Source organism: Leptonychotes weddellii, chromosome 4, assembly GCF_054177405.1.
Source record: "Leptonychotes weddellii isolate Sample4059 chromosome 4, ASM5417740v2, whole genome shotgun sequence".
Taxonomy (NCBI): Eukaryota; Metazoa; Chordata; class Mammalia; order Carnivora; family Phocidae; genus Leptonychotes; species Leptonychotes weddellii.
The window spans coordinates 16,899,498-16,926,000 of record NC_138372.1 but is presented as its reverse complement, the minus strand read 5'-3'; the positions used below and the strand labels follow the sequence as shown (position 1 = coordinate 16,926,000).

The window sequence follows — 26,503 nt, the reverse complement described above, 5'->3', positions numbered from 1 at the left end:
CCTGAGGAACCCCCTTGCACCCCCACATATATAGGACATATACAGAACATTTAACATCACTGTTGCAACAGCAACCTATCAAAAATAACCTAAATGTCCAACATAAGAAGGGGTAAACAAATTACCCCCATAAGAAGGGGTGAATTTATAGAATGGGACATTAGACAGCAAGCGAAACAATACGTATTTCAACATGGATTAACCTTACAGATAAAATGTTGAGGGGAAAAAAAGAATTCATACTATATGCCATTTATATAAAATTTAAAATAATGTAAAATGACGTATTTCACTAGAGTTTTAGAGTTTTTAGCATACAGATCCTGCACATATTTTCTTAGATTTATACTTCAATATTTCATGGTGCTGCTATAAATGGTAATGTTTTTTAAATTTCAGTTTCCAGATGTTTACTGCTAGCATATAGACAGTACAGTTGATTTTGTATATTGACCCCATATCCTACAATCTTTCTGAACTCAGTTATTAGTTCTGACAGTTTCTATGTCAATTCCTTTCCAAATGGACAATCATATCAATTGCAAATAGAAGATTTTAAAAATACAGCTGACCCTTGAACATGGGTTTGAAGTGTGGGTCCACTTATATGTGGATTTTTTTTATGCAGTATAGTCCTGTACATGTATTTTATCTTTCTTGTGATTTTAATAACATTTTTTCTAGCTTACTTTATTGTAAGAATACAGTATATAATACATATAACATACAGAGTATAAATAGTATAAAAAGTATAAATAACGACTATTTATGTTATTGAGAAGGCTTCTGGTCAACAGCAGGCTATTGGTCATTAAATTTGGGGGGAATCCAAAGTTTTCAACTCCATGGACGGTCAGTGCTCTTAACCCCAGCATTGTTCAAGGGTCAGCCACAGTATATATATATATACATACACAGTTAAGTTGAACCAGAAGAAATACCAATATTTGACCATCTGACCTATAAATACAGCAATTTCATATGGGTAGACTTAATAAAAAAGTTGAAATTGCATGGGAAATCATAAGCACTGAGTTCAGGATAATGGTTATCTGTGGGAGGAGACACAAGGGGTTCAATTATATTAGTACAATTTTATTAGCTAAATTGGATGGGTACATGGGTTTTCTTCATGTTAGTCTTTATCCCTTTCAAGTGACCTAAAAATTGCCCTTTGTTTAAGAGCTTTGGGATGGTGCCTTCACACAAGAGAAATAACCAAACTTGGAAGTCATTCACCTGTGTCTCACCTGGATGCCTTGGGTGAGCGGACGCCAAGGCAAGGTCGCACACAGGGAGCTTGTTTGGGGAAGTGACTGCATGGGACAGAGTGGAAACCGTGAAACAGGAAAGGACGGAAAGCCAGTCCTCCTCCTGTCCAGGTTCTGTTATCGAGCCGGTCACCTTGGTGGCCAGCCAGGGTGTGATCTGGCCGGGAGCCCCGAGAAGGCGGTGAGAAGACCCTCAGAGCTGGCTTCCGTGGCAGAAGAAGGGGGGTTCATTCACGGGCTTTAGTCCCCCACTGGCCAAGGGTTGCCCTGTGGGATGCGAACTCCCTCCCATTTCCCTTTCTGCACAGGCACTGGGATGGCTGAGGCACTTCACGCAAGCAGCAGAGAAACGCTGGGATGAAATGCTATCCATGGTGTGGCAGAGGTTGCGAGGTTCCACCTGCGCACAGGGGGCTGCTCTAGCAACAGCTGGAGTGAAAAGGTGGGCCAAGAGGATATGAAGTGGGGCAAGAGAGGTGTCCGATACATACAGATCACACACACGTGTGTGTGTATATGCACATAATATACATATGTATATGTAAAAGCGTATTAAAAGAATGTTAAACTCAAGAAAAAATTTTTTTTACTTTTCTTTTTACATATTTTTATTACGGTAAAATATACAAAACACAGAATTTGCCATTTTAACCGTTTTTAAGTGTACAATTCAGTGGCGTTAAGTATATTCACACTGTTGTGAAACACCACTATCCATCTTCAGAACTTTGTCATCATCCCAAAGTGAACCTATGGACCCACTAAACTATAACTCCCCATCCCCCATTCCCTCTGGTCCTGGCAACCACCATTCTACTTTCTGTCTCTACGAGCCAGACTGCCCTATCTCATACAAGTGGAATCATACAATATTTGTCCTCTTGTGTCTCTTGTTTCACTTAGTATGTCTTTCAAGGGTCATGCATATTACAGCATGTATCAGAATTTCATTCACTTTTAAGGGTGTATAATATTCCATTGTATGTATATACCACATTTTATTTATTCATTTATGCATCGATGGACCTTTGGGTTATTTCTGCCTTTTGGCTGTCGTGAAGGATGCCGCTGTGAACACTGGTGCACAAATACCTGCTCGAGTCCCTGCTTTCAGTTCTTTGTGTTTATCTCCAAAAGCAGATTGCTGGATCGTATGCTAATTCCATGCTTAATTTTTTGAGGAACTGCTACACTGTTTTCCACAGCAGCTGTACCATTTAACATTCTCACCAACAATGCACAAAGGTTTTCAATTTCTCCACATCCTTGTCAACACTCTCTGTTTTTATGATAGTAGCCATCCTAATGGGTGTGAGGTGGCATCTCATTGTGATTATGATTTGAATTGCCCTAATAATTAGTGATGGTGAACATCTTTTCATGTGCTTACTGGCTATTTGTATATCTTTGGGGAAATGCCTATTCAAGTCTTTCGCCCATTTTTCAACTGCGTTGTTTGGTTTTTGTTGTGGAGTTTTAGGATTTCTTTATAGATTTTGGATATTAATCCTTTACCAGATAATATGACTTGAAAATATTTCCTGCCGTTCTGTAGGTTGCCCTTTCATTGATGGTGTCCTCTGATGTATACATTTTAAATTCTGATAAAATCCAGCTTATTTTTTCTATTGTTGCCTGTGCTTTGGGTGTCACATCCAAGAACTCACTGCCAAATCCAATGTCAAGAAGCTTTCCCTCTGTTTTCTTATAAGGTGTAAGATAAGGGTCCAACTTCACTCTTTTGCTTCTGGATATCAAGTTTTACCAGCACCTTTTGTTGAAAAGACTGTCCTTTCCGCACTGAATTGTTTTGGCACCCTTGTTGAAAATCATTTGACCATATGGGCCGGGGTTCATCCTGGGCTCTATATTCTATCGCACTGGTCAATATATTTGTCTTTATGCCAGAACCACATGGTTTTGTTTGTTTGTTTGTTTTTAAAGATTTTATTTATTTATTTGACAGAGAGAGACACAGCGAGAGAAGGAACACAAGCAGGGGGAGTGGGAGAGAGAGAAGCAGGCTTCCCGTGGAGCAGGGAGCCCGATGCGGGGCTTGATCCCAGGACCCTGGGATTATGACCTGAGCCGAAGGCAGACGCTTAACGACTGAGCCACCCAGGCGCCCCAAGAACCACATGGTTTTTAAAAATTTATATTGAAATATAATTGACATATAAGTACCACAATGTTTTGGTTACTGTAGCTCTGTATTAAGGGAATGTATCTTAACATAATAAAGGATATACCACAAGCCCACAGCTAACATCATACTCAATGATGAAAAGGTGAAAGCCTTTCCTCTAAGATCAGGAACAAGACAAAAATGACCACACTCACTACTTTTATTCAACATAGTATTGGAAGTCCTAGCCAGAGCAATTAGCCTAGAAAAAGAAATAAAAGACATCCAAACTGGAAAAGAAGTAAAACTGTCACTATTTGCAGATGACATGATATACATGTCATAGAAAACCCTAAAGACTTCCAAAAAATCCTGCTAAAACTAATTAAAAAAAAAAAAAGAGAACAACTAATAAATTCAGTAAAGTTGCAGGATACAAAATCAATACACAAAAACCTGTTGTATTTCTTATATTTATAACAAACTGCCAGAAATGGAAATTAAGAAAACAATCCCATTTACATTTGCATCAAAAAGCATAAAATATGTAGGAATAAATGTAACCAAACAGGTAAAAGATTTGTATACTGAAAACTACAAGACACAAATGAAAGAAATTGAAGAATTTATAAATAAATGCAAAGATATTCATGCTCATGGACTGGAAGAATCATTATTGTTAAAATGTCCATACTACCCAAAGCAATCTATAAATTCAATGTAATTGCTATTAAAATTCCAATGGCATTTTTCAAAGAAATAGAACAAAGAATCCTAAAACTGGTACAAAACTACAAAAATCCCTGAATGGCCAGAGCCATCTTGAGAAAGAACAAATCTGGAGGATCACACTCCCTGATTTTAAACCATATTACAAAGCTACAATAATTAAAACACTATGGTACTGGCATAAAATCAGACACACAGATCAATGAGACAGAATAGAGAGCGTGGATTAAACCCACACATACATGGTCAATTAATTTCCAACAAAGGAGCCAAGAGTATACAATGGGAAAAGGACAGTCTCTTCAATAAATGGTGCTGGGAAAACTGGACAGCTACACACAAAGAATGAAACTCAGCCATTATCTTACACCATACACAAAAACTCACTCAAAATGGATTAAAGACTTGATGTAAGACCTGAAACTATAAAAAATCCTAGAAGAAAAAATACGTGATAAGCTCTTTGTCACAGGTCTTGGCAATGATTTTTTTTAATCTGACACCAAAACCAAAAAGAACAAAAGCAAAAATAAGCGTGACTACATCAAACTAAAACACTTCTGCACAGCAGAGGAAACCAACAAAACAAAAAGGCAACCTACTGAATAGGAGAAAGTAGTTGCAAGTCATACTTCTGGTAAGGAGCTAATATCCAAAATATATAAAGAACTCATAAACGAAATAGAAAAAAACCCACACAATCTGATTTGAAAAATGGGCAGAAGGGCGCCTGGGTGGCTCAGTTGGTTAAGCGACTGCCTTCGGCTCGGGTCATGATCCTGGAGTCCCGGGATCGAGTCCCACGTCGGGCTCCCTGCTCAGCGGGGGGTCTGCTTCTCCCTCTGACCCTCTCCCCTCTCATGCTCTCTATCTCATTCTCTCTCTCAAATAAATAAATAAAATCTTTAAAAAAAAAAAAAAGAAAAATGGGCAGGAGATCTGAATAGACTTTTTTTTTTTTTTTTTTAAGATTTTATTTATTTGACACAGAGAGAGAGTACAGATAGGCAGAGCGGCAGGCGGAGGGAAAGGGAGAAGCAGGGTCTCCATGGAGCAGGGAGCCTGACACCGGACTGGATCCCAGGACCCTGGGATCATGACCTGAGCCGAAGGCAGATGCTTAACCGGCTAAGCCACCCAGGCACCCCCTGAATAGACATTTTTCCAAAGAAGACATACAAGTGGCCAACAGGCAGACCAAAAGATGCTCAACATCATTAATCATCAGGGAAATGCAGATAAAACCACAATAAGGTATCACCCTCACACCTATTAGAGGGGCTACTGTCGAAAAGAGAGGGGATAAGCGTAGGCGAGGATGTAGAGAAAAGGGAACCCTTGTGCACTACTGGTGGGAATGTAAATTGGTGTAGTCACAGTGCAAAGTGGTATGAAGGCTCCTCAAAAAATTAAAAACAGAACTACCATATGATCCAGCAATTCCACTTCCGGGTATTTATCCCAAGAAAACAAAAACACTGACTTGAAAAAATACCTGCACCCCCATGTTTACTGCAGCATTACTTACAATAGCAAAGACAGGGAAACAGCCTAAGTGTCCATCAATGGATGAGCGGATAAAGAAAATGTAGTGTGTGTTGCATGTGTGCATGTATATACATACATATGTACACAACATGCACACACAATGAAATGTTATTCCGCCGTCTAAAAAAAATCAAATCTTGCCATTTAGGACAACATGGATAGACCTTGAGGGCATTATGTTAAGTGAAATAAGTCGGACAGAAAAAGGCAATTACCATATGATCTCCTTTCGATGGGGGATTTAAAAAACAAAACAAACAAAATGAACTCATAGATACAGAGAACAGATTGGTGGTTGCCAGAGGCAGGGGGAATGGGGTGGCAAAATGCGTGAAGGTGGCCAAAAGGTACAAACTTCCAGTTATAAAATAAATATTCTGCAGTTTCAGATATTACCATTAAGGCTTTTATGTAAAATTTACCACGACTAAGAACTATGTATAACATGAAGTCCACTGACTGAACTGCCAGTGGAATTTCTGCTGATATGATTTCCAATTTAATTTAGGTTAGATATAATCCCAAATGGTTTTTAAAATGAAAACCGAGAACGCACCACTTTGGCAAGTTAAAGAAAACTTCCTAGGCTACACTTAAAAAAAAAAAGAAAAAAGAAGTTGGAACAGATACCATTGAGGTTTTTTGAGAAAGAATCCTTAGGAATAAAATTTTAAGATAAATTAGTAGTACGTGTGGTTTTTCATGGATCACAAATAAACAGCAAGGTTAATGTAATTATTATACGAAAATGTAGAGCTCTTAAAAATTTTGAGAAAACTAGGAAGGACGATTTCAAAAGGTCGGCATCATGGCTGACCTCGAGAAAGAAAACAACACTTGCCAATGAAAACAAACCTGAAAGGTACAGAACTGGCGGCGGTCATCTCTCCCCCTCGCTCTGCTCTTCACATGTTGTCCGCGGACCTTCCTAATATGTACTTCTGATCGGCACCCCTTTGCTCAGAAGACTATTTCCCGAAGAAGGGCAGCTCCTTAAGCTTCGCAGGATGCCCCACGCTCACCTTTCCAGCTGGATTTAACTTCACTTTGGCTCCGCCTCACCTGTGCACCAGCCACAAGAGCTCCTCCCTGAAGTGACCACACTCTCGGGAGGCAGCTCGTTGGCTCGTTCTGTTCCCTCTGGCCAGAAGTCCCCTTCCATTCCCTGCTAACCTCCTACCTGGCTCACCGTTCTTCTCCAATGCCGTCTCCCCATAAGATCTTTCACTCCAGCTGGCTGTACTCCTGTCCTCGGATACCTCAGTGTACTTTCAAGTGCCGCTAAAGGCCCTAGTATTCCATCTTATTCCGAATTACTTATCATCTCCACGGCAGGACTGTAAATGGCCTGAGGCAGAAGCTGTTTCATTCCTACTCTATCCCTGAAAGCAAGTGACACAGTGCCTTACACACTCGAGGCACTCAGTATGTAGTGAGTCAAACCACATCAAGTTTTCCCCGAGAAAGCCACTGGAAGGAAAACACTTTGGGTGCACAGACAGAAAATTAGGTTTGGTATGTTGAGAAAAAGTCTCTGCACATGCAAAATTTCTACCAATGACAAGAATATTTTACTTTGGTACGATTAAGACCTATAGGCTTTTGTGAGGTCATGATGGGGGGAAAAAAAAAAAAGCCACACACAAAACCTCTCTTTCCAGGTAAATAATGAATGAACTAAAGGAGAGCAGACTTTAAAAATAAACTCAATCATTTTCCCCCAAACTGTAGAAAGTAATACAAGAAATGTTAACAATTCTGTTACAGTGAATTGATAAATAGTCCTAATTATGTCATTAGACTCAGAAAAAAGCTTAAAATACTTCTGGCTTGCGTGAATTTACTTCCAAGTAATAGGAAGCCAGGATAAAAATCACTAGCTTTTCCTTAATCACAGGCTCCAAAAATGAATGAATGAATGAATGATCAAATAAATCAGGACTTAATAAGACCTGAATGAATGAATGAATCAGGACTTCACAAGACCCGGTCCAGAATTCACTATAAACTGGTGCTTCTCAAAATATTTGTGGGAAAGGACTGGTTTTGAAATACTTCCTATGTGTTGCAGACCAGTACTCTCATAAAATACAATTAAAATGCTGCAGCAATGTTTAAAGCTTGATGCGCGCTTTTTGTACTTGTCATGGGCCAGGAACGAACTCTGCAAACGGGCAGCAGCAATCCACTGTTTCCCCGTAGCCACAAACATTGAACCCAATACCAAATGCAGGGGAAGGCAGGATATGAGCCTACCTTCTGCTCTTGCACCTCGAACACAGCTTCATGGACACTGCAAGCAAAAAGTGAGGTAGGCAGATCGCTGAAATCCATCATCTCTTCCAAATCATCTTCATTTTCACCAAAAACCATCTCTTCTTCCTCTTCTTGGTCACTGCTACAGAGATCTGACTGGCTATCGTTCCAAGATTTCATAGTGTCCCTCAGCATTGTCCCCTAGAAGCAGGTCTTTTCTGTTTTTAAAGTCCTAAGGTGTCTACCAGGCATCTGGTGTTAAAAAAAAGAAAGAAAGAAAGAAAACAGCATAAAGATAAGACTTTGAAGGCCAAATACTGTTTCAGTCAATTCTCAAGACAGCAGTTCATCAACGGAAGCAATTTTATTCAGGAAAGATTAACCAGAGTTTAAATCAATTCATTACAGTCCTCATAAATAACATCTATATATTCTAATTTGATTTGCTTAGCATATTTTATGTAATATATTTCACTGGCAATGATGTATGACAAAAAAAGGCAAAAAGTTTTCTAGGGAAATTGAGAAAAAAAAGGGGGGCAATACAAAATGAGCTAGCATGAATCTGTACGCTAGTTTACAAGCAGTAGGAAAGCAAATGTGAACCAGAACTGCCTTCACATATTTGTTTTCAGTTTTCGGTCTACAACACGGAAACTGGCAGCGTTTTAAAACCCACACAATCCATGCACCATCTGCACCGTGAAATCTGTCTGCAATGACACGGCTTCACCTTTCTTAACCAATCTGTTCTTTTTGAATATACTCCCAAAGAATTAAGTTCCACAGAACCAGGAGTTGTATATAAAGTGGGTCTTTGTTAATATTAGAAATATTTAGGGCACCTGGGTGGTTCAGTCGGTTAAGGGTCTGACTCTTGGTGTCAGCTCAGGTCAGGATCTCAGGGTGGTGAGATCGAACCCCGTGTCAGGCTCTGTGCTGGGTGTGGAGCCTGCTTAAGATTCTCTCTCTTCCTCTCCCCTCCCTCCACCCCGAATAAATAAATTAAACAAAAAAGATTTTTTTAAAGTCAAAATCTGACACAGACAACAATCAAAGAGATGTTCTTTTTCTGAGCGTTTAAAAATTAATCAAGGCATGGAGCCGATAGTGTCCCTCTGTTAAATAAAGGAACACAGTCTGTCTTATATGGACTTTATGTGCATGTCTGTCTCCTCTAATGAACTCTAAGCACAGTGCCTTGAGCATAACACCTTTCAAGATGCTGAAATGGAATTTAAGAAATACGAATCAGGCACAGAAAAATCAAGTGATCGTGATTATTACTAGCTATACTACTTCATTTGTGATTTTCCATGTTATTTCAAAGAACACAATGCTGTAAATATATGGCTCATACAGTGTACATAACAGATGTTAATGACAGGCTAAAAAGAGCAGAGTTGTTTTTTTTTTCCTTTTCATTATTCAACTACACCCATCAGGAAAGACTAATCCCCAAAAGTAAAATCCTTACTCATTTTAATAAACGTTTTCTGAATGCCCACTGCATGCCAGGTATTATTAGGGATATTAGACGAGTAAGAAATAGTTCTTAACCTCAAGGAGCTACCACCAAAGCAGAATTTCTTCTCCTCCACAATGCTAACCACTCCTAAAGGATCTCATTCCATGAACTAGCTCCTATACTTTCAATTTCTCCTTCTCCTTCTGTTCCTTTTCCTCGGTAACCACACCTCTTCAAGATTCCCACCCCCACCCACTCAATCTTGAAAAAAAAAAGAACACCTTTCCTTGTGGATTCTACCTTCCCCTCCATCTACCTCTCCGCCTGCCTCTTCTTCACCTTTCCTACCAATTCCCTGGAAAAAGTAACCTGTTCTGCTGTGTTCTGTTCCTCAACTGCAGTCACTGGAAAATTCGGTGCCACTGGGCTTCTGCCACTGCCGTTGGGCTGATACTGGCCTCAGAGGCCTGCGTCTGCAGCCCCAGGCACTACCGCCCACCCATCATCCAGCCTGCAACCTCTGCCTTCAGGTCTCCGTCCTTCCTGCTCTCCCTCCTCGCCACCTGTCTCCTTCTCCACCCACCCTCTACAACTTCCTCTCTCTGAGGTTTCATCCCCTTCCTTCCTCCTCATCTTATTCTTCTTGGGCGATTTCACCCACACTCGAGCATTTAACCACTTAACCACCAGGGCTTCTCCGCTGTGTTTCCCGCTTACCCTATGCTTCACACACACCATACTGCCTCTCACTTTCCGCAACGAATTGTAAGCCGGGAAGGATGTCACCAGAGCAAGAGCAGAATTTTGGGCAATGAAGGGGAGGGGAGAGCTTGGAAAAAGTACATGAGCCCAAGAAATTCTGATCTGCCTCTAGCTCTTTCCTGCCTCCACACACTGAAAATCACTGATCTGTAGGATTCATATATCCAGACTCAACCTCTCTCTCCTGACTTCCAGACTTGTATTTTTAGCTATTACACATATCTACCTGGGTAGCCCACAGGTACTATCGTTATTTTAAACTTTATGCCACTAATTAGATTATTGTGCTGGAAGTCTCCAGTCGGGAAAGGGGCCTGGGGGGAGCGGGGATGGTATCTCACTTGGGTTTTCACTGTCATCTTTTCTTCAAGACTAAGTTGTCACTTAGAGTTCATAGCTCTCAGAGCACTTTGTTCATTTCTCTGTTATATACTTATCCATGACTGTTTACGAAGCACTCCAAGCTACCAGACCAGGAGTGCCTTTGAATCCCCAGGCCCTGGCACAGTTTCCGGCTCACAGTATATGCTAAATTAATAAGAACTGCTGAATGAAAGCAGATAGCACTGTTTACCCCACTGATATGCAGACAAAGGAAAATTTAATTTTGCGTGAGATTAGAGACAGTTTCCCCATGGATGTTATGGAGAGACTTAAGATGAACAGAATTTCAGGGCGCCTGGGTGGCTCAGTTGGTTAAGCGACTGCCTTCGGCTCAGGTCATGATCCTGGAGTCCCGGGATCGAGTCCCGCATCGGGCTCCCTGCTCGGCAGGGAGTCTGCTTCTCCCTCTGACCCTCCCCCTCTCATGCTCTCTCTCTCTCTCATTCTCGCTCTCAAATAAATAAATAAAATCTTAAAAAAAAAAAAAAAAGATGGACAGAATTTCAGGAGAAAAACGATGGGGTGCATTCCAGGCAAAGCCAAGAGTTCACAGACAAAGGCAGGACGGATCAGTGTGCACAAAGATCTGATGTGGCCAGAGGGTACTGTATTTGGTGGAGTGGCATGAGACAAAGTTAGAAAGAGTGGCATGGGCCAAGCTCCCTGAAAGTACAGTTACGGAGTCCTGATATAAAAACCAGTCAATGTCAGCATGCCAATGATGGCTTTTAGGCAGGGAAATGATACAACCAACCCAATTTAACTTTCAATATCACTAAAAGTAGACTGTCTTTATATCTTATCTCTTAGAGGCACTAATGTTTTTAATCTCGCCCCACTCCCAATCCATTAAAGAGGTGAGGAAAATACTGTGCCTGGTATTTTGGAGGCTGGAAAGTTGGGGAGTTCTGAATGGGTAGATTTGGAAATATGAGAAAATCAAGCTATTTTTGATAAGATTTGTTCTTTCAAGATCCTTCCTCCAACCCCTAAAAAGGAAAAAAAAAAAAATCAGAGCATAGGAAACAATCCCTCACTTGACTTAAAAAAAAAAGATTCTTAGAATGTTATACCTTCATTTCCTGTTTTCTACCTTCACTTTGGGGTGACTTTCTTTTGACAAAATTTCAAACAGAAAAGTAAGAATAGTACAAGGAATTCCTGTATACTCTTTACCCAGAGTTACCAATTAATTACATTTTTGCCCATTTTTAAAATCATTCTATTTCTTTTTTTTTTTTAAAGATTTTATTTATTTATTTGACAGAGAGAGACACAGCGAGAGAGGGAACACGAGCAAGGGGAGTGGGAGAGGGAGAAGCAGGCTTCCCGCCGAGCAGGGAGCCCGATGCGGGGCTCAATCCCAGGACCCTGGGACCATGACCTGAGCCGAAGGCAGTAGCCCAACGACTGAGCCACCCAGGCGCCCCAAAATCATTCTATTTCTAAACATATACTTTTCCCCCTGAACCACTGAGAGTAAGACAACTGTGTTGGTCTTTACTCCCAAGTATTTCACTGTGTGAGAACAAGATCATTTTCTTACACAATCCACAGTACAATGATCAAAACCAGGAAATTTAACACTGATATAATACTGTTACCTAAATCAGCATCTATATTCAAATTTTGTCAGTTATCCCAATAATGTCCTTATGGTTATTTTCTCTTCAAATTTTTTAGATTATTGTTAAATAATGTGCCTTTTGTCCCAAGATAGTTCAATAATCTTTATAGTATTGCTACATTTTCTTCACATACACATTATTGTATATTTGATACACTTTAAAAGATTGGATTTTGGGGTGTCTGGGTGGCTCAGTTGGTTAAGCACCTGACTCTAGATTCAGCTGGGGGCATGATCTCAGGGTCATGAGATCGAGCCCTGCATCAGCTCTGTGTTAGGTGTGGAGACTGCTTAAGATTCTCTCTCTTCCTCTCTCTTTGCCCCTCCCTCTCTAAAAAAAAAAAAATAATAATAGTAATAATTAAAAAAATAAAAGGATGGATTGATGAAATATCACAGTAACCGCAAACAAGTCTGAACAGTCTTTAAGTATATCTCAGGAAGATTCAGGCTCCACAATCAATTTTCTAGATTTAAGCTCCCCCAGTACTCTATATTAGGCAAATTATTTTGCTTCCCTTCCCATTTCCTCAACTGTAAAATAGAATTATAAAATAATAACCCTTAACCAATAAGGATGCCAGAAAGATTAAACGCAAAGTGCTCAGAACAATGCTTTGCATATAGTTAGTCCTCAACAATTATTTTTACATATGCACAATCTACATCAAGGCATTGCTGGGTTGAAAGGATGCCAATAATATCAGAACCATCAGTGGAACAGATATTAAAACAATAAAATGAAAAAAATACATAACCATATTATCTAATTCCAAGCAAAAAAAAGGCTACAAGAAATAAAATGAATGCTTTGTATCATTTCATGAAAACTGTTCAGTGGCAGATGGGACAATGAAACCAGCTCAGAGCAATCAATGGCAGTAGTAATTTGCCTCCAGGAAGAACACATTTAAAGATTTAAAAACAGACAGCTAGCTGGAAAAAAAAAAAAAAAAAAAAAGGCCACAGTTCCTTTTTTATTGGCTTCACGGAATTTTATGTTGTAATTCAGTGCACACAATATTAGAGATATTATCTTTCAGATGATGGTTCTCTTGCTGAACGCAAGCCAGGACATTTTTTTGGATATAGCTTAAGTCAACATCATCAACCAGTTCATAATTTTCTGACATCATAAATGCAGTTAGATTTGAACAGAAAGAGAGAGATGATCAAAATCAACCAGTGGAAATGACAATCTTAGCACATCTGTATAGAAATCATTTTATAAAGTGACTCTGCTGGTATTTAACAAGTAGCTTGGTTTTATTAAGACAAAGAAAAAAGTTGCAAAAGTACACTGTTTCTATACTGTTGGTCCTGAAGTTGTTGCTAACTCTGTTCCACTCCAACTATTACGAGACCAAGCTGTCCCGAAGTTTACTAACCCAGGGAAATCCTGACTGGTTTAACAGAAAGGGCTGAACCAATATCCTCCAGCTTTTGTAAGCAAAGGTCTGTGCTAATCGGGGTTTAGCGTCATCTCAGGGCAAATGTAGCTGTGGCCGGCTTCTGGCAAATTGTTTCTTCATGGAAATATCAAATGAGTGGAAAACTCCAAGTAGCATGACCATCCGCTCTACTACGAGCATTGTGACAAAAGTAATCCATCAAGGCAAAATGTAAGGCATGTGCATTTGACCTTTGCATTTTAAGCTTTGATCAAGAAAAGGTAAATTCCTCCTCCTCCAGGATTTTTTTTTTTTAATAATTTTTCAAAATAGTACGCTTCTCAACTTGGTGAACTTTTAAAATGCCTGAGCTAGATGCACTTTATTATTTTTTGATGTATTCAAAATGCTACTGAACAACACTGGAAACAAACAGGTGCCCCCTTTCCAGCTCTACATGTGCCCTGCTGAATAACCTTGCAGTAAGTCATTTGGCTTTTTATTTGTTCTCTCATATATAAAATAAGGACAATACTCACAGATGCTGTTGAACTACTAAATTCCTTTTAAAACCTTCTAAATTAGAATTTAGACTAAATTTCTTTTTTCAAAGAAACCCTCAGAATTGTCAATATGGGGGCCCTGAATGGCCATCATGTAAGTCTCCAACTTCTATTCCCTCCTTATTTACTACTTATAGGTAGACTTTTACTGCTTTTTAGTAGTTGTGGCCAAAAAAAAATTTTTTTTTGATGCAAAACTAAAGTAGGTGAAAATTAGATTTTTGTATTTTTTATGTTTCAGTGACCTATGGCCTCTTTTCACAGATAATTTAGAATTGGTCCTATTATAATCATTGAGCTTCAGTGCTCCACCAGGAATAGTGGTATTTCTTAGTGTGAGAGAGAGAACAGAAACAAACAACAACAACAAAAATCAACTGTGGGAACATATGAAAATAATAGGTTTTAAAGACCTATTAAGGTAGAGATATAAAAGACTGATGCTATTCGTTCTGCTGTACGTAATGCATTTTCCCTCACTAGAACCTCTACATTCTAGAGGGAGAGTGGAGATCCACTGTCTGACCCCCACCTTCTGGGGATTTTTGGGGGGTCTAAATAACAAATGGTATTGGAACTTTGGAGCTTCCCTTATTTCACAGGCTTCAGCCTAATGGATTTCCAAATCACACTATTTATCATGATGTTTTGCTTAAGTCTTTTCAACCAACAAATCCTCTGGCACCATACAAAATGTGTTTTCATTTGTAACCCCTGACATCCCACATGTTTAAAAGCTTTACAAATGTTACACTTAAATAATGGGGAAAAAATCCTGTTTTCCCTAATAGCAATGAAATCTCTTCCCACGCCAGGAAAGAAAAGGTTTGCCGTGGCAGTTAAATGTAAAGCTGACGGTATGACTGAAGAAGGGGCACAGTCCTCAAGCCTTTCTTCCTCCATCAAAAATTCCTCAATACCAACAAAAAGTCCCTGTCAAAAAGTACAAATTGGTGTGAGGCACAAAAATCTATACCCTGAGTCTCAATGTTGTATTTTTTATAATTAAATAAACTTAACCAGAGCTAATGAAATAGTCTTAAATTATTTTGAATCATATGCAGCAATAGCTACAAAATACGTCAGTTGCTTCTCTCACCAAATAGTACATCAGAGACTTCCATGAAATGCAGAGAATTCTATGAAAAGTGCAAATAAACGTGGTGTGCTAGGTAATTTTCAGTACAAGGGAGAGAATATTTCTGGCTTTGAGCACTACACTAAAACAACACTTCAACGAATCCTGGTTTGTCACTGAAACGGGTCTGACCTGCTCCCGACACTAGACTCCTAATCCCTGAGGGCGATGATCAGATTTTGCACCGAAGCTGGAGTGAAGCAATCTGAAAACAGACCACTATCACTCTACCGGTCCAGACAGCAGATGGAAGCAGACAAGTTTCACGAAGTTAGCGAGTTAAGTAAAGCGATGGCTAATCGTGCATTATCAAGGGACAAGGGGGTGGAGAGGGGCTTCGAACTCCTGGCCGTCCCTGTTTTCCCGACTGCACCTTTCCTGCCTTCAGTAAAGCTGGGCCCGTCAGCTATTCCAAGAGTCAAACTGTTGCGAGAAAACTGGTGGTGGACAGGAGAGAACAATTTTCTTGGTTTTGTTCTCCAAGGCACCACCCCAGAGCTGCCGGAGAAGACGCAGGGCGCGCGAGGGACAGGACCCTGGACGCGCAGCATCTCTAGGGTCTCGGGCACTGGAACGCCCACCTCTCTCGGGTATCTGCGCTCCGTTTCTATCTTTTTAACTTTCCGCACCCCGCGCCCCCCACGCTCCCCAGTGCTGCTTGCAGACCCGGCTGGGAGAAGCCGCGCGCCCGCCCCACGCTGCGAAGGGGACTCACCTGCGCGCTTGGCCGCTGCAGGAAGGAGGGAAGGCGGGCAGGGGCGAGGCCGGGGCGCCCCGACGGGCTACGCGGGAGCCGCGGCGCCGCGAGGAGCGGGGCCCGGGGAGACGCGGCGGGCGGCTGGCGGCTGGCGGCGGCCGAGGCACAGTTCGCGCGGCTCGGGCCGCCCGCAGCCTCGCCGCCACGCCCTCGACGCTCGCCGGAGCCGCAGCCTCGCCGTGGGCGGGAGCGGCGTCAGGGCCCAGCCGGGCTGCCGGCGTCGCGCGGGCGCGCGCGTCCCCGCCCCGCCCCCTCCCCCTCCCCCTCCCTCGGCGGAGCGCGCGCGGCGCAGGCGCCCGAGGTCGGCGGCCGGCGGGGCCGCGCCGTGCCCGGACGCCAGCAGGAAGCGGCCCCGCCCTTCGCGCGCGTCCTTGGGGGCGGGGCGGAGCCGGCCGCGCGCGCGCACTTGGCGGGCACCGCTGGGTTTGCTGGTTCCCGGGCCGTGGGGCGCTGGGGCTGCTGCGCTGGAGTGGGGCTTTAGGTACCCGACGACAGGACCTTTGGCGCCCTTCTCGTCTCCCACCGTGGCCACAAATAGTTTATCTCCTCAGGTTAGCTCCATGTGTCGGCCACAAGAGTAGTTAGTGGGAGTATTAGGGACATTTACTGAGCGCCAGTTACTATGTACAGTGCGCCGCGGGCTTGGCGAGCTTTACCCCGTTTAACCTCACGGTGACCGGCGAACCGGATATTATTAGCCAGCTTTTATAGACGTGCTGAATTGCCCGAGGAGAGCAGCGGCTAGCAGGTGGCTGAGCTGTCGGCAGACCGAGTGTGCAGCTCCGCAGCCTGGACTCTTCACCGCGGTGGGATTCCGCCGCCGCTGCCAAAGCCTCCTCCCCCTCCCCCACTACTCTCCCCCCCAACTCTCCCCCCCCGCCTCTTTCCCCTCCCTCTTCTTCCTCCCCCGTACATATTAACATTATGTACAATGTTAATAATATTTACATTTTTAGTGCTTTACTTTACATTTACAAAGTACTTCTCACGCACACTCTTGTTTGCTGCTCTCAGAAGCCCCGGGAGACAAGGGGACATAATTATGTTCATTTTACAAATAGAGCAAGCACCTAAGCTAGTCAGTGAGTTGTCCAAAGCTAAAATGGCAGGCCTGGGGCTCTTTGGCTATTACTATTATATTTTCTTGTTCTTTTTTCTTTTTACAAGGCAACTGAGCCAAGCTTGGAAGTGAGCCTGTGTCTCTTCCCTTAGCTCACGGAGAGGGAAACAGAGGCAGAAAACAGGAAAGGAATTTGTCTTAAGGGTGCAATTGGAAGAAAATCAGTTCTGATGACCCACCCCTAGCCCCCTCAGAGGCAAGGTAAAGCAAATTGAAGGTCAAAATCCAGGAGGCAGTGTTGTCAGGCACTCAGCACCCTGGGCATGGGGTGGGAAGAAGGATTAAAGTGTCTGGAATACATCTAATGGCTGTTAGATTTACACTAAGGAGACGGGGTTGGATTATGGTCCCAATCACCCTAACGACTGACCCTCCGCCATCAGAGAGATCATCCTTCCTGCTTACTGCTCATTGCTTCTGTTGTTTCTGCTGCTTCCAACCCTGCTGCTCCTGCTCGGGACCTTGACCTAACCAAGATCTTCCTTTTTATCCATTTCACAAATATTTATTGAGAGCCACTTTTTTCATCAAAGACACCCGAAGAACTGCAAGAATTTTTTCTTCTCTAGGTGACTCTAACCCAGCAACTTGGGCAAAAAATTGAGTTTTTAGGTCAAATGAGTCTGGGAACTGCTGCATTCTGTACCACTGCTTGAGGATCCATGATGCTTGTCAACACAGAAATGGTTCTGAGAGGCCCTTATGTAAAAAGACCGTGTTGCCTTGTTTAACCCAGAGTTCTCCTTGAGGTATTAGGCTGGGCCCTGGGCTGTTCAGGGTAATGTCCACACAGATGTACCCTATCAGGAGCTCACAGATAGAGGAGACAGATGAGCAAACAAGTAACTGTGAGACAGTTTTATACATGCACTAATAGAGCATTTACAAAGTGCTGACAAAACAGAGGAAGAAGTGAGCAATTGTACTGGGAAAATGGAGGGAAAGACATGCAGATAAGACAGTATTTGAGTAGGATTTTTCTAGGTGGAGAATATGGGCAAGGGCACTTCATAGTAACAACAGCATATTTAGAGACATACAAGTATACCTTTGTGTTGGTCTTTGGGGATCGGTATTAAGTATTATTCAAGAGGGGTTTTTTTTTTTTGCATGTAGTAAACCCAGCTGGGCTAAGCAGCAAATGGAATTCATTGCTTCACGTAACAGAAAAGGTATGGGTTCCAGGCAGACTGGATCTGGGGGCTTAAAACTATGACATCAGAACTTAGTTTTTTTTGTTTTTTTTTTTTTAGATTTTATTTTTAAGTCATCTCTACATCCAACATGAGGCTTGAACTCACAACCCCAAGATCAAGAGTCGCCTGCTCCACCGACTGAGCCCACCAGGTACTCCCAGATTCAGTCTTTATTCACCACTTCCTGACTGTTTTCCTTTGTGTTGATTTTTCACTCTCAGGCTGCCTTTCTCCATGAGATGGCAGAATGGCTGCTTACAACTTCACATCACGTCCTTACCAACAGAAAGAGAGTTTATTTTCCTCGTGGCTGTCAACAAAAGTCCTGGCACTGCCTCTTGTTGTTCGGATTTGGGTTACTTGTGCATCAATAAACCACCCTCTTGAGAAGGGGCCTGGGATATTCTGACTGCCCAGGCCTGGGGGCGCATGCTCTCACCTCTGGAGCTGCGATGCAGTGAGGTCGGCCGCTCTCAAATCTCACAGGCTGAGAACTGAGGAGAGGTGGCTTCCTGTGTGAGGGTATTTTCTGTTGGTCCCTTTAGGTGATGCACTCTCTGCCCTTTTCCTTCCTGATTTGTATCTCAGGAGGCCGACATGCGTAGATGGCTTCAGCGGGTCCAGTCTCCTCTGGCTTCCAGTTGAATTTTTCCAATAGAAGATGTTAGGTGATCAGAGCGGGTGGAGGAAGATGAAATGAGGGTTTTACTCTACAGGCCCCTTCCCCTCTCAGGTTCCTGCAGGTTGGCTGCATACATCTACTGAGGCTTCTGTCAAGTGTCCTACAGATCTCTCCTCTAGTTTTGTTAAGGTCTTTCTTCTCTTAGCCTAGAGGTGGTCATGGCTCCCCTCCACTGGCAGCTGCAGGGTACCATACCTCTTCCATCCCTTCTTGTTTCCCTCAGCCCTGGCCACACACTTGTGAGTAACTTTTACCAAATGCGCCTCTGATTAATCTTTTCCTGGAACCCTGATGGTTACATTCACCAAAGGTAATTCAAGTGTCTACTACCAAAAGGAAGGGAAACGAATACAGAGTAGGTACTGGCAATAAGAGGGCCTTACTGGTTTGGTAGAGCTATGGCAGGAATGCAGACCAGGGATGATAGTGCCTTCAACCAGGGTCAAAGGGAAGCATGTGGTGAAAAATAGTATGATCCTGACTGTATTCTTATTTTTTTTTAAGATTTTATTTATTTATTTAAGAGAGAGAGAGAGCGAGCACACAGATGGGGGGGAGGGGCAGAGAGAGAGGGAGAAGCAGACTCCCCAGTGAGCAGGGGGCCCGATGTGAGGCTCGATCCCCGGACCCTGGGATCATGACCTGAGCTGAAGGCAGACGCTTAACCGACTGAGCCACCCAGGCGCCCCCCTGCCGACTGTATTCTAAAGGCAAAGTTAACAAAATTTGCTGATGAATCATATGTAAGTATGAGCATTCGAGAGGAGTTGAGGATGGAAGCAGTTGGAAGACATAGGTCTGGAGCCCATGGTGAGGTCCCACTGGGCGTGGTGATTTGGGAGGGAGGTGTGATGGGTAGTTGAAATCATGGGCTCAGATGAGATGAGAAGAGCAAGTGGAGTAGAGCACAGAAAGAGCAAAGGACAGAATCCAGAACAGCGTCAGGTCTTTACATGGTAGGCAGAGGGTTGCCACGTCGTATCGATCAGCTAGGTTGTGAGCAACTCGAGAACAAGAATGGAATCGTCCACATCTTTCCTCTTTCCCATTTTGTGTCCAGCAAGGTGCTGGGCACACCAAACCAATAAGTGCTTCTCATGAATGAACTTTACACAGTTTCACATTTCTAACACTCCCTTCTTCTCCTGAGGTCTGAGTTGTAGGCAGAGAAAAAATGAAAGAGAAAATGACCCCTTGTGGCTCAATTCATTGAAAGCTGTGCCAAGGTTGATAAGCATTTTGCTGTCCTGGAAAATGCAAATAGAACCTGTCAGATGATGCTATGGATCCTCAGCAGCTCAACGCCTGCCTTTCAGGAGAATTTCCAGATAGGCGATTTCATTTCAGATTTTGTGATTCTTGTTTGATTAGATTTAAAAGTCAATACTTTAAGAAGTCATTATGGAAGTAATAGAAGTAGTCAAAGATCTCTTTCTCACACTCATGCATTGCTGGTGGAAAATAGGATACAACCATTTTTGGAAATTGTTTGCCAGCTTATCAATCTAAATGTACACCTATCCTATGACCCAGAAATTCTACTCCTAGTTATACACTCAAGAGAAATGTAAGCATAGATATACACACACACTGCTCTTAATATCTTTATTCGTAATATCCTCAAACTGGAAATATTCCAAATATCTGTCAAAAGAAGAATGGAGATGGGGCGCCTGGGTGGCTCAGTCGTTAAGTGTCTGCCTTCGGTTCAGGTCATGATCCCAGGGTCCTGGGATCGAGCCCCGCATTGGGCTCCCTGCTCGGCGGGAAGCCTGCTTCTCCCTCTCCCACTCCCCCTGCTTGTGTTCCCTCTCTCGCTATCTCTCTCTGTCAAATAAATAAATAAAAGCTTAAAAAAAAAAAAAAAAGAAGAATGGAGAAACTATGGTATATTCAAACAATGAAATAGTACAGTCATAAAAAGAAATGAACTACTGATACACATAGCAACATGAATACATCTCAAAAAAAATTATTGAGCAAAAGAAACCAGACACCAAAGAGTTGTGGATGTGATTCCATTCGTATGAAGTTCAAGAGAAGGCAAAACTCATCTCTGGTGATACAATCAGAATAGTGACTGAGGGGTGGGATTGAGTAGAAAAGGCATGAGAGCACATTTGGGGCTTATGGGAAATTTCTTTCCACATTATACATTCAACACGTATTTATTGGATATCTGCTATTTGCCGGGCACTGTTCGGGGCACTGGGAATATGGCAGTTAACAGAACAGACCAAGGCCCTGCTTTTATACAGATCTACCCCAACTCTTTTCATTGGCTGCATGGCATCAATGCATTTTTTTTTAAGATTTTATTTATTTTTGAGAGAGAGAGAGAGAACAAGCAGGGGGAGCATCAGGCAGAGGGAGAAGCAGGTTCCCCACTTAGCAAGGAGCCCGATGCAGGACATGATCCCAGGATTCTGGGATCATGACCTGAGCCAAGGGCAGATGCTTAACTGATTGAGCCACCCAAGCGTCCCTCAATAAATTTTAAATAGAAAAAAGTGGTCTGTCTTTAAATATGGATAATGACAAGCCTGAGGAAATTTCTTCTACCTTTTTTAGTTGCTGATGGGAAGGTAGCAAAATATAGTGGAAAGAGCCCGGGATTTAGGGGGTCAGCTCCACCATTAACTAGTTGTGTGACCTCTGAGCAAGCTCATTAAACCTACTGAACCTTACTTTTCTCGTGTGTCAAATGGCATCGATATTGCTTTGGTATCTGCTTTGGTATCTACAACCTGCAGGGTTGTTTTATAAAGTGCCAGACACATTACAGATGCTCAGTACACACTATTGGTTTATAATCAGTTTATAAGTAAATTTTATTCAAGGCAGCAATATTTTGCCTCCCTTGCAGGCATGTATGACTTAATTTTGCCCAAAGAGATATGAGCAAAAAGAAGCTGAATTAGCTGGGAAGAGGTACCCTTTTGCCCTTCTACCATTTCTCTTTCTTCTAGCCTGCGATGTGAATGTGATGGCTGGAGCCCCAGCAGCCATTTTGGATCAGGAGGTAACCCTGAAGATCGAATGCTGGGATGGTGGATCAAAAAGATAAGGAGCCTGAATCCCTTGTGATACTAGAGCTGCCATGCCAGCCCCGGGTTGCCTATATCTAGACTGCCTTTACTTTACTTTACTATTGCAGCTAAACCTAATCCCCACTGATATACCCTGTAAGTCATCCCACCGTCTAGTCTGTTCACTGATATATCCTTAGCTCCTATAACAGTTTCTGGTTTCTGATACATAGTAAGTGCTCAATAAATGTGGAAGAGAGGAAGGGAGGGAGGGAGGAAACAGTGCTAATGATTGTGAGAGAACATGTAGAGAGAAAGGAAGAGGACTGAAGATAGAAGCCCCCCTGCCAATTCATTTGGTCTCTCTCCTCTCCCTCCCACCTCTCAGGCTCATTAATGTGCATCTGGGCTTACTAGATACTTAAATTCCTAATCTGCCTCACACTCTAGATCTCCTATGGGATTTGTCTCACAGATGGTACCTTTTACTGAAGAGCCTTAAATTAACCTGCTTCCCTCAAACATCCTCATTTGTCTCCCACTCCTGGAAAATCAGTCATGCCCCCAACAGGAGAGTTGCAACATGATCCAATAGCTCACTGCAGGAGTGGACCTTCTTACCAGCACCACATTCAACATTGGTTGGGAGATGCTTCATGTAGATTTTTTATATTTTTAGTTTTCCCATCATAAAATTAGTCCTGCCCTGTATAGATAATTTGAAAACAAAGGATAAATAAGAAATCACTTACAACCTCATGGTCTAGCGATAGCCACTATTCAGTATTTTGGTATATTTCCTTCCAATCTTTTTTTTTTAAAGATTTTATTTATTTATTTATTTGAGAGAGTGAGAATGAGAGAGAAAGAGAGCACATGAGAGGGGGGAAGGTCAGAGGGAGAAGCAGACTCCCCACTGAGCAGGGAGCCCGATGCAGACCCGATCCCGGGACTCCAGGATCATGACCTGAGCCAAAGGCAGTTGCTTAACCAACTGAGCCACCCAGGTGCCCCCTCCTTCCAATCTTTTTAGTAAGATTAGGTATATAATTGGAATCATTCAATTTGGATCTCCCATTTATTTTACTTCACATTATATTGCAAGTGTTCCTTTGTGTTTTAAAATACTATTTTGAAGTATGCTTTTTTGATGGCTACATGATATTGCAATGTGTGTATTCCATTATTCATCTAATCGTTCATTGTTGGAATCAAGATTTCTTTAGAATTTTCTCTTCTATAATTAACAAGTACCTTTTTTTTTTAAGATTTTATTTATTTATTCGTGAGAGACAGAGAGAGAGAGGCAGAGGGAGAAGCAGGCTCCCAAGGAGCAGGGAGCCTGATGCGGGACTTGATCCCAGGACCCTGGGATCATGACCTGAGCCGAAGGCAGACGCTTAACCATCTGAGCCACCCAGGCACCCAACAACAAGTACCTTTTTAAAAACGATTTATTTATTTATTTGAGAGGAGAGCATGAGTGTGGGCTTATGTGTTGGGGGGGGGGCAGGCAGAGGGAGAGGGAGAGAGAGAATCATAAGCAGACTCCCTTCTGAGCACAGAGGCTGATGGGGAGCTTGATCCCAGGACCCTGAGATCATGACCTGAGCTGAAATCAAGAGTCAGCCGCTGGACCAACTGAGCCACCCAGGTGCCTCCAACAAATATATATAAATATATTGTTACATTTATGATGATTTCCTTAGCATAGATTCCCAGAAGAGGTTACTAGGCACTGTTCAGGGCACTGGGAATATAGCAGTGAAAAAAAGCAGGTAGCAAAATATAGTGGAATGTTCTTTACAAAGAACATTTGTAAAACTCTTCTTGGAAATTGACAAAATGCATTTCAGAAAGTTGTACAAATCATATACTCCTACATCCTCAGTGTACATTTTACCACATCCTTAATAATATTAGGTTTTGTATTTACATTTAAAGGCCTTTCCTATTTGGTCAACAGAAACAACCCCACAACATCTTGATTCCTGGAGAGGATGAACGTTTTTTCATGTGTAATTACGAGCTTTCAACATTGTATGATCGATTATAAGAACATCTTATGTACTGAAGATAGTAACCCTGTGATGATCATACTTGTTGACATTTTCCTTTTTTTTTTTTTTAAGATTTATTTATTTGAGAGAGAGAGAGAGGTCAGGAGGAGGGGGAGAAGGAGAGTCTCAAGCAGACTCTGAGCTGATCCCAGAGCCTGACGCAGGACTCGATCTGACGACCCTGAGATCATGACCTGAGCAGAAACCAAAAGTCGGATGCTTAACCACCTGTGCCACCCGGGTGCCCCTGTTGGCATTTTTCTTAGTTTGTGTTTTTCCTTTTGAATTTTTTCTTTCTTCTCCTCTCCTTCTCCTTCTTCTCCTCCTCCTTCTTCTTCCTCTCGATATACAGACATTTTAAAATTTTTGTTTGAAGGTAAATGTATCTATCTTTTTTTTTAAATTTTTACTTATTTATTTGACAGAGAGAGAGAGAACACAAGCAGGGGGAGCAGCAGAGGGAGAGGAAGAAGCACACTCCATGCTGAGCAGGGAGCCTGATGTGGGGCTCGATCCCAGGACCCCGGGATCATGACCTGAGCTGAAGGCAGACACTTAACCGACGGAGCCACCCAGGTGCCCCAAATGTATCTATCTTTTACCCTCACAATTTCTTTCCTTGCTTTCCCTCTTACTGATATCTAACTAATAGTGACCTTCATTTTTGGGGATGATTTCTATTTTTTATATTTACCATTTTAGTTCAAGTGAAATGTATAAAAATATGAGGTAAGACTCTAACTTAAATTCTTTTTTTAATAGATTCTTTTTAATCTTTAAGTAATCTCTGCACCCAACATGGGGCTTGAACTCACAACCCCGAGATCAAGGGTCACATGCTCTACCTACTGAACCAGCCAGCCGCCCCTTAAATTCTTTTTTCAATGATTCCAGCGTTAATGATTAAAGAATCCATTTAATCCACTGCTTGTATATATACAATTTAGTATATATAAAAACACAGTACATACATATTTCTGGTTATTTCTTCTGTTTCATGGATCCAGCTATTAATAGAAACTGTTTTGATCATTGTAGTTTTATTATCTGGAAGGGAATGTCAGGGTATGGATATTTTCAAATACTTTCAGAAAAGTTTTACCAATTTATACCGCCTCCTTCCTGTCTCCCCCTTCCCACACCCCTCAAACTGCAGCAGGATCCAAGAGTGCCATTCTCAGGACTGCAGGCATTTTATTGAAAAGTCTCTGGACAACTGCAGTCACGTCGGCTTGTGCTCCTGACTAGTTGTTGAACCTCGAGCAAATCTCACATGCTTTCCTCTTCAGCTACATAGAAGTAACAGTGTACCTCCCTCTTAAAATGGTTTGGAGGCTCAAACGAACGGTTTATTGAAAGCTCCTGGGAAACGATCAAATCTTAATAGAAATGGAGACAATCGATAACTATTACATTTTTTATAAAGAGAAATGTGTCGTTTAAAAAAAAAAACGTGTAAATAATTTTGAGGACTGGGTATGGGAACAAGTCTTTCAGTGTGTTCTGAAGCCTGGATGCTGCATTAAGATTTGCTCTTGCTGTGTTGCTCTGAATGACAAAGACTCAGCTCCATCCGCCTACGGACCCAGTGGCTGCTGAATTAACTGCAGATCAGCTCAAGAACCACTGTGCCATGCCACACTGGAAGGAGCCGCCCTTTAAATGTTTCGACCCTTGAATTTGCTAAGTGGAGATATTTCCTGATTAATTTGAGCTGCAGATGGGTTGTGGAGACTAAGAGCTAGATGACCATAATTAGGAAAGAAGTATGGCTGGAGTGCACATGGAGGAAAGAAAAAAATGGAACATTAAAAATGGGCAGCTGCATAAACGAACCAGGGATTCGAATTATTTTAATTTTTTTGACTATCAGTCAGGGTTTGATCAGGGAACAGAAATCACAACAGTGATTTGAACAAAAAGAATTTAATATAAAGAATTGCTGGGGCGCTAGGTGGCTCAGTCAGTTAAGCGTCTGCCTTCGGCTCAGGTCATGATCCCAGGATCCTGGGATCGAGCCCCTAGTTGGGCTCCCTGCTCAGCAGGGAGTCTGCTTCTCCCTCTACCCCTCCCCCGCTTGTGCTCTTTCTCTCTCTCGAATAAGTAAATAAAATCTTAAAAAATAGAAAGAATTATTATCTAGATAGAAGGTTATTAACTAGTCACCTAACAGGTAAAAGGAGCTCAAAGGGATCGTGGTGTTAGCAACTGCAGGGAAGCAGCTACCATTCCCAGGACGAAAGGAACCAAGGGAAGAGGTTGTACTTATTAAAACTTACAGGGTAAGAGGATATTCAGCCATAAAAAGGAATGAAGTACTGATACATGCCACAACTTGAATGAACCATGGAAACATTATGCTGAGTGGAAGAAGGCGGTCATGTAAGTCCATACATT

General features: G+C 42.2%; 1 protein-coding gene and 1 long non-coding RNA gene across 3 annotated transcripts in view; one reads left to right on the top strand and one right to left on the bottom strand.

The window, feature by feature from the left end:
* The window catches only part of RCAN3 (RCAN family member 3), a 31,095-nt gene extending 14,905 nt beyond the window's left edge, over window positions 1-16,190 (bottom strand). Inside the window, exons 1-3 of one of the 2 annotated variants that reach the window (XM_081817757.1) lie at window positions 15,978-16,190; window positions 11,419-11,532; window positions 7,930-8,181 (exon numbers count right to left, since the gene is read on the bottom strand). In XM_081817757.1, the coding sequence (XP_081673883.1) occupies window positions 7,930-8,124 (195 nt within the window). In that variant the 5' untranslated portion in view covers window positions 8,125-8,181; window positions 11,419-11,532; window positions 15,978-16,190. The remainder of the gene's footprint in view (window positions 1-7,929; window positions 8,182-11,418; window positions 11,533-15,977) is intronic. The other variant, XM_006744713.3, reaches the window with a different exon arrangement.
* A 252-nt stretch (window positions 16,191-16,442) lies between these two features.
* On the top strand, window positions 16,443-25,537 carry LOC145721203 (uncharacterized). Its single transcript, XR_014144733.1, has 4 exons — window positions 16,443-16,570; window positions 18,393-18,486; window positions 24,536-24,693; window positions 25,263-25,537. It is a non-coding gene; the product is annotated as an uncharacterized LOC145721203 (long non-coding RNA).
* The last annotated feature ends 966 nt before the right edge of the window (window positions 25,538-26,503 follow it).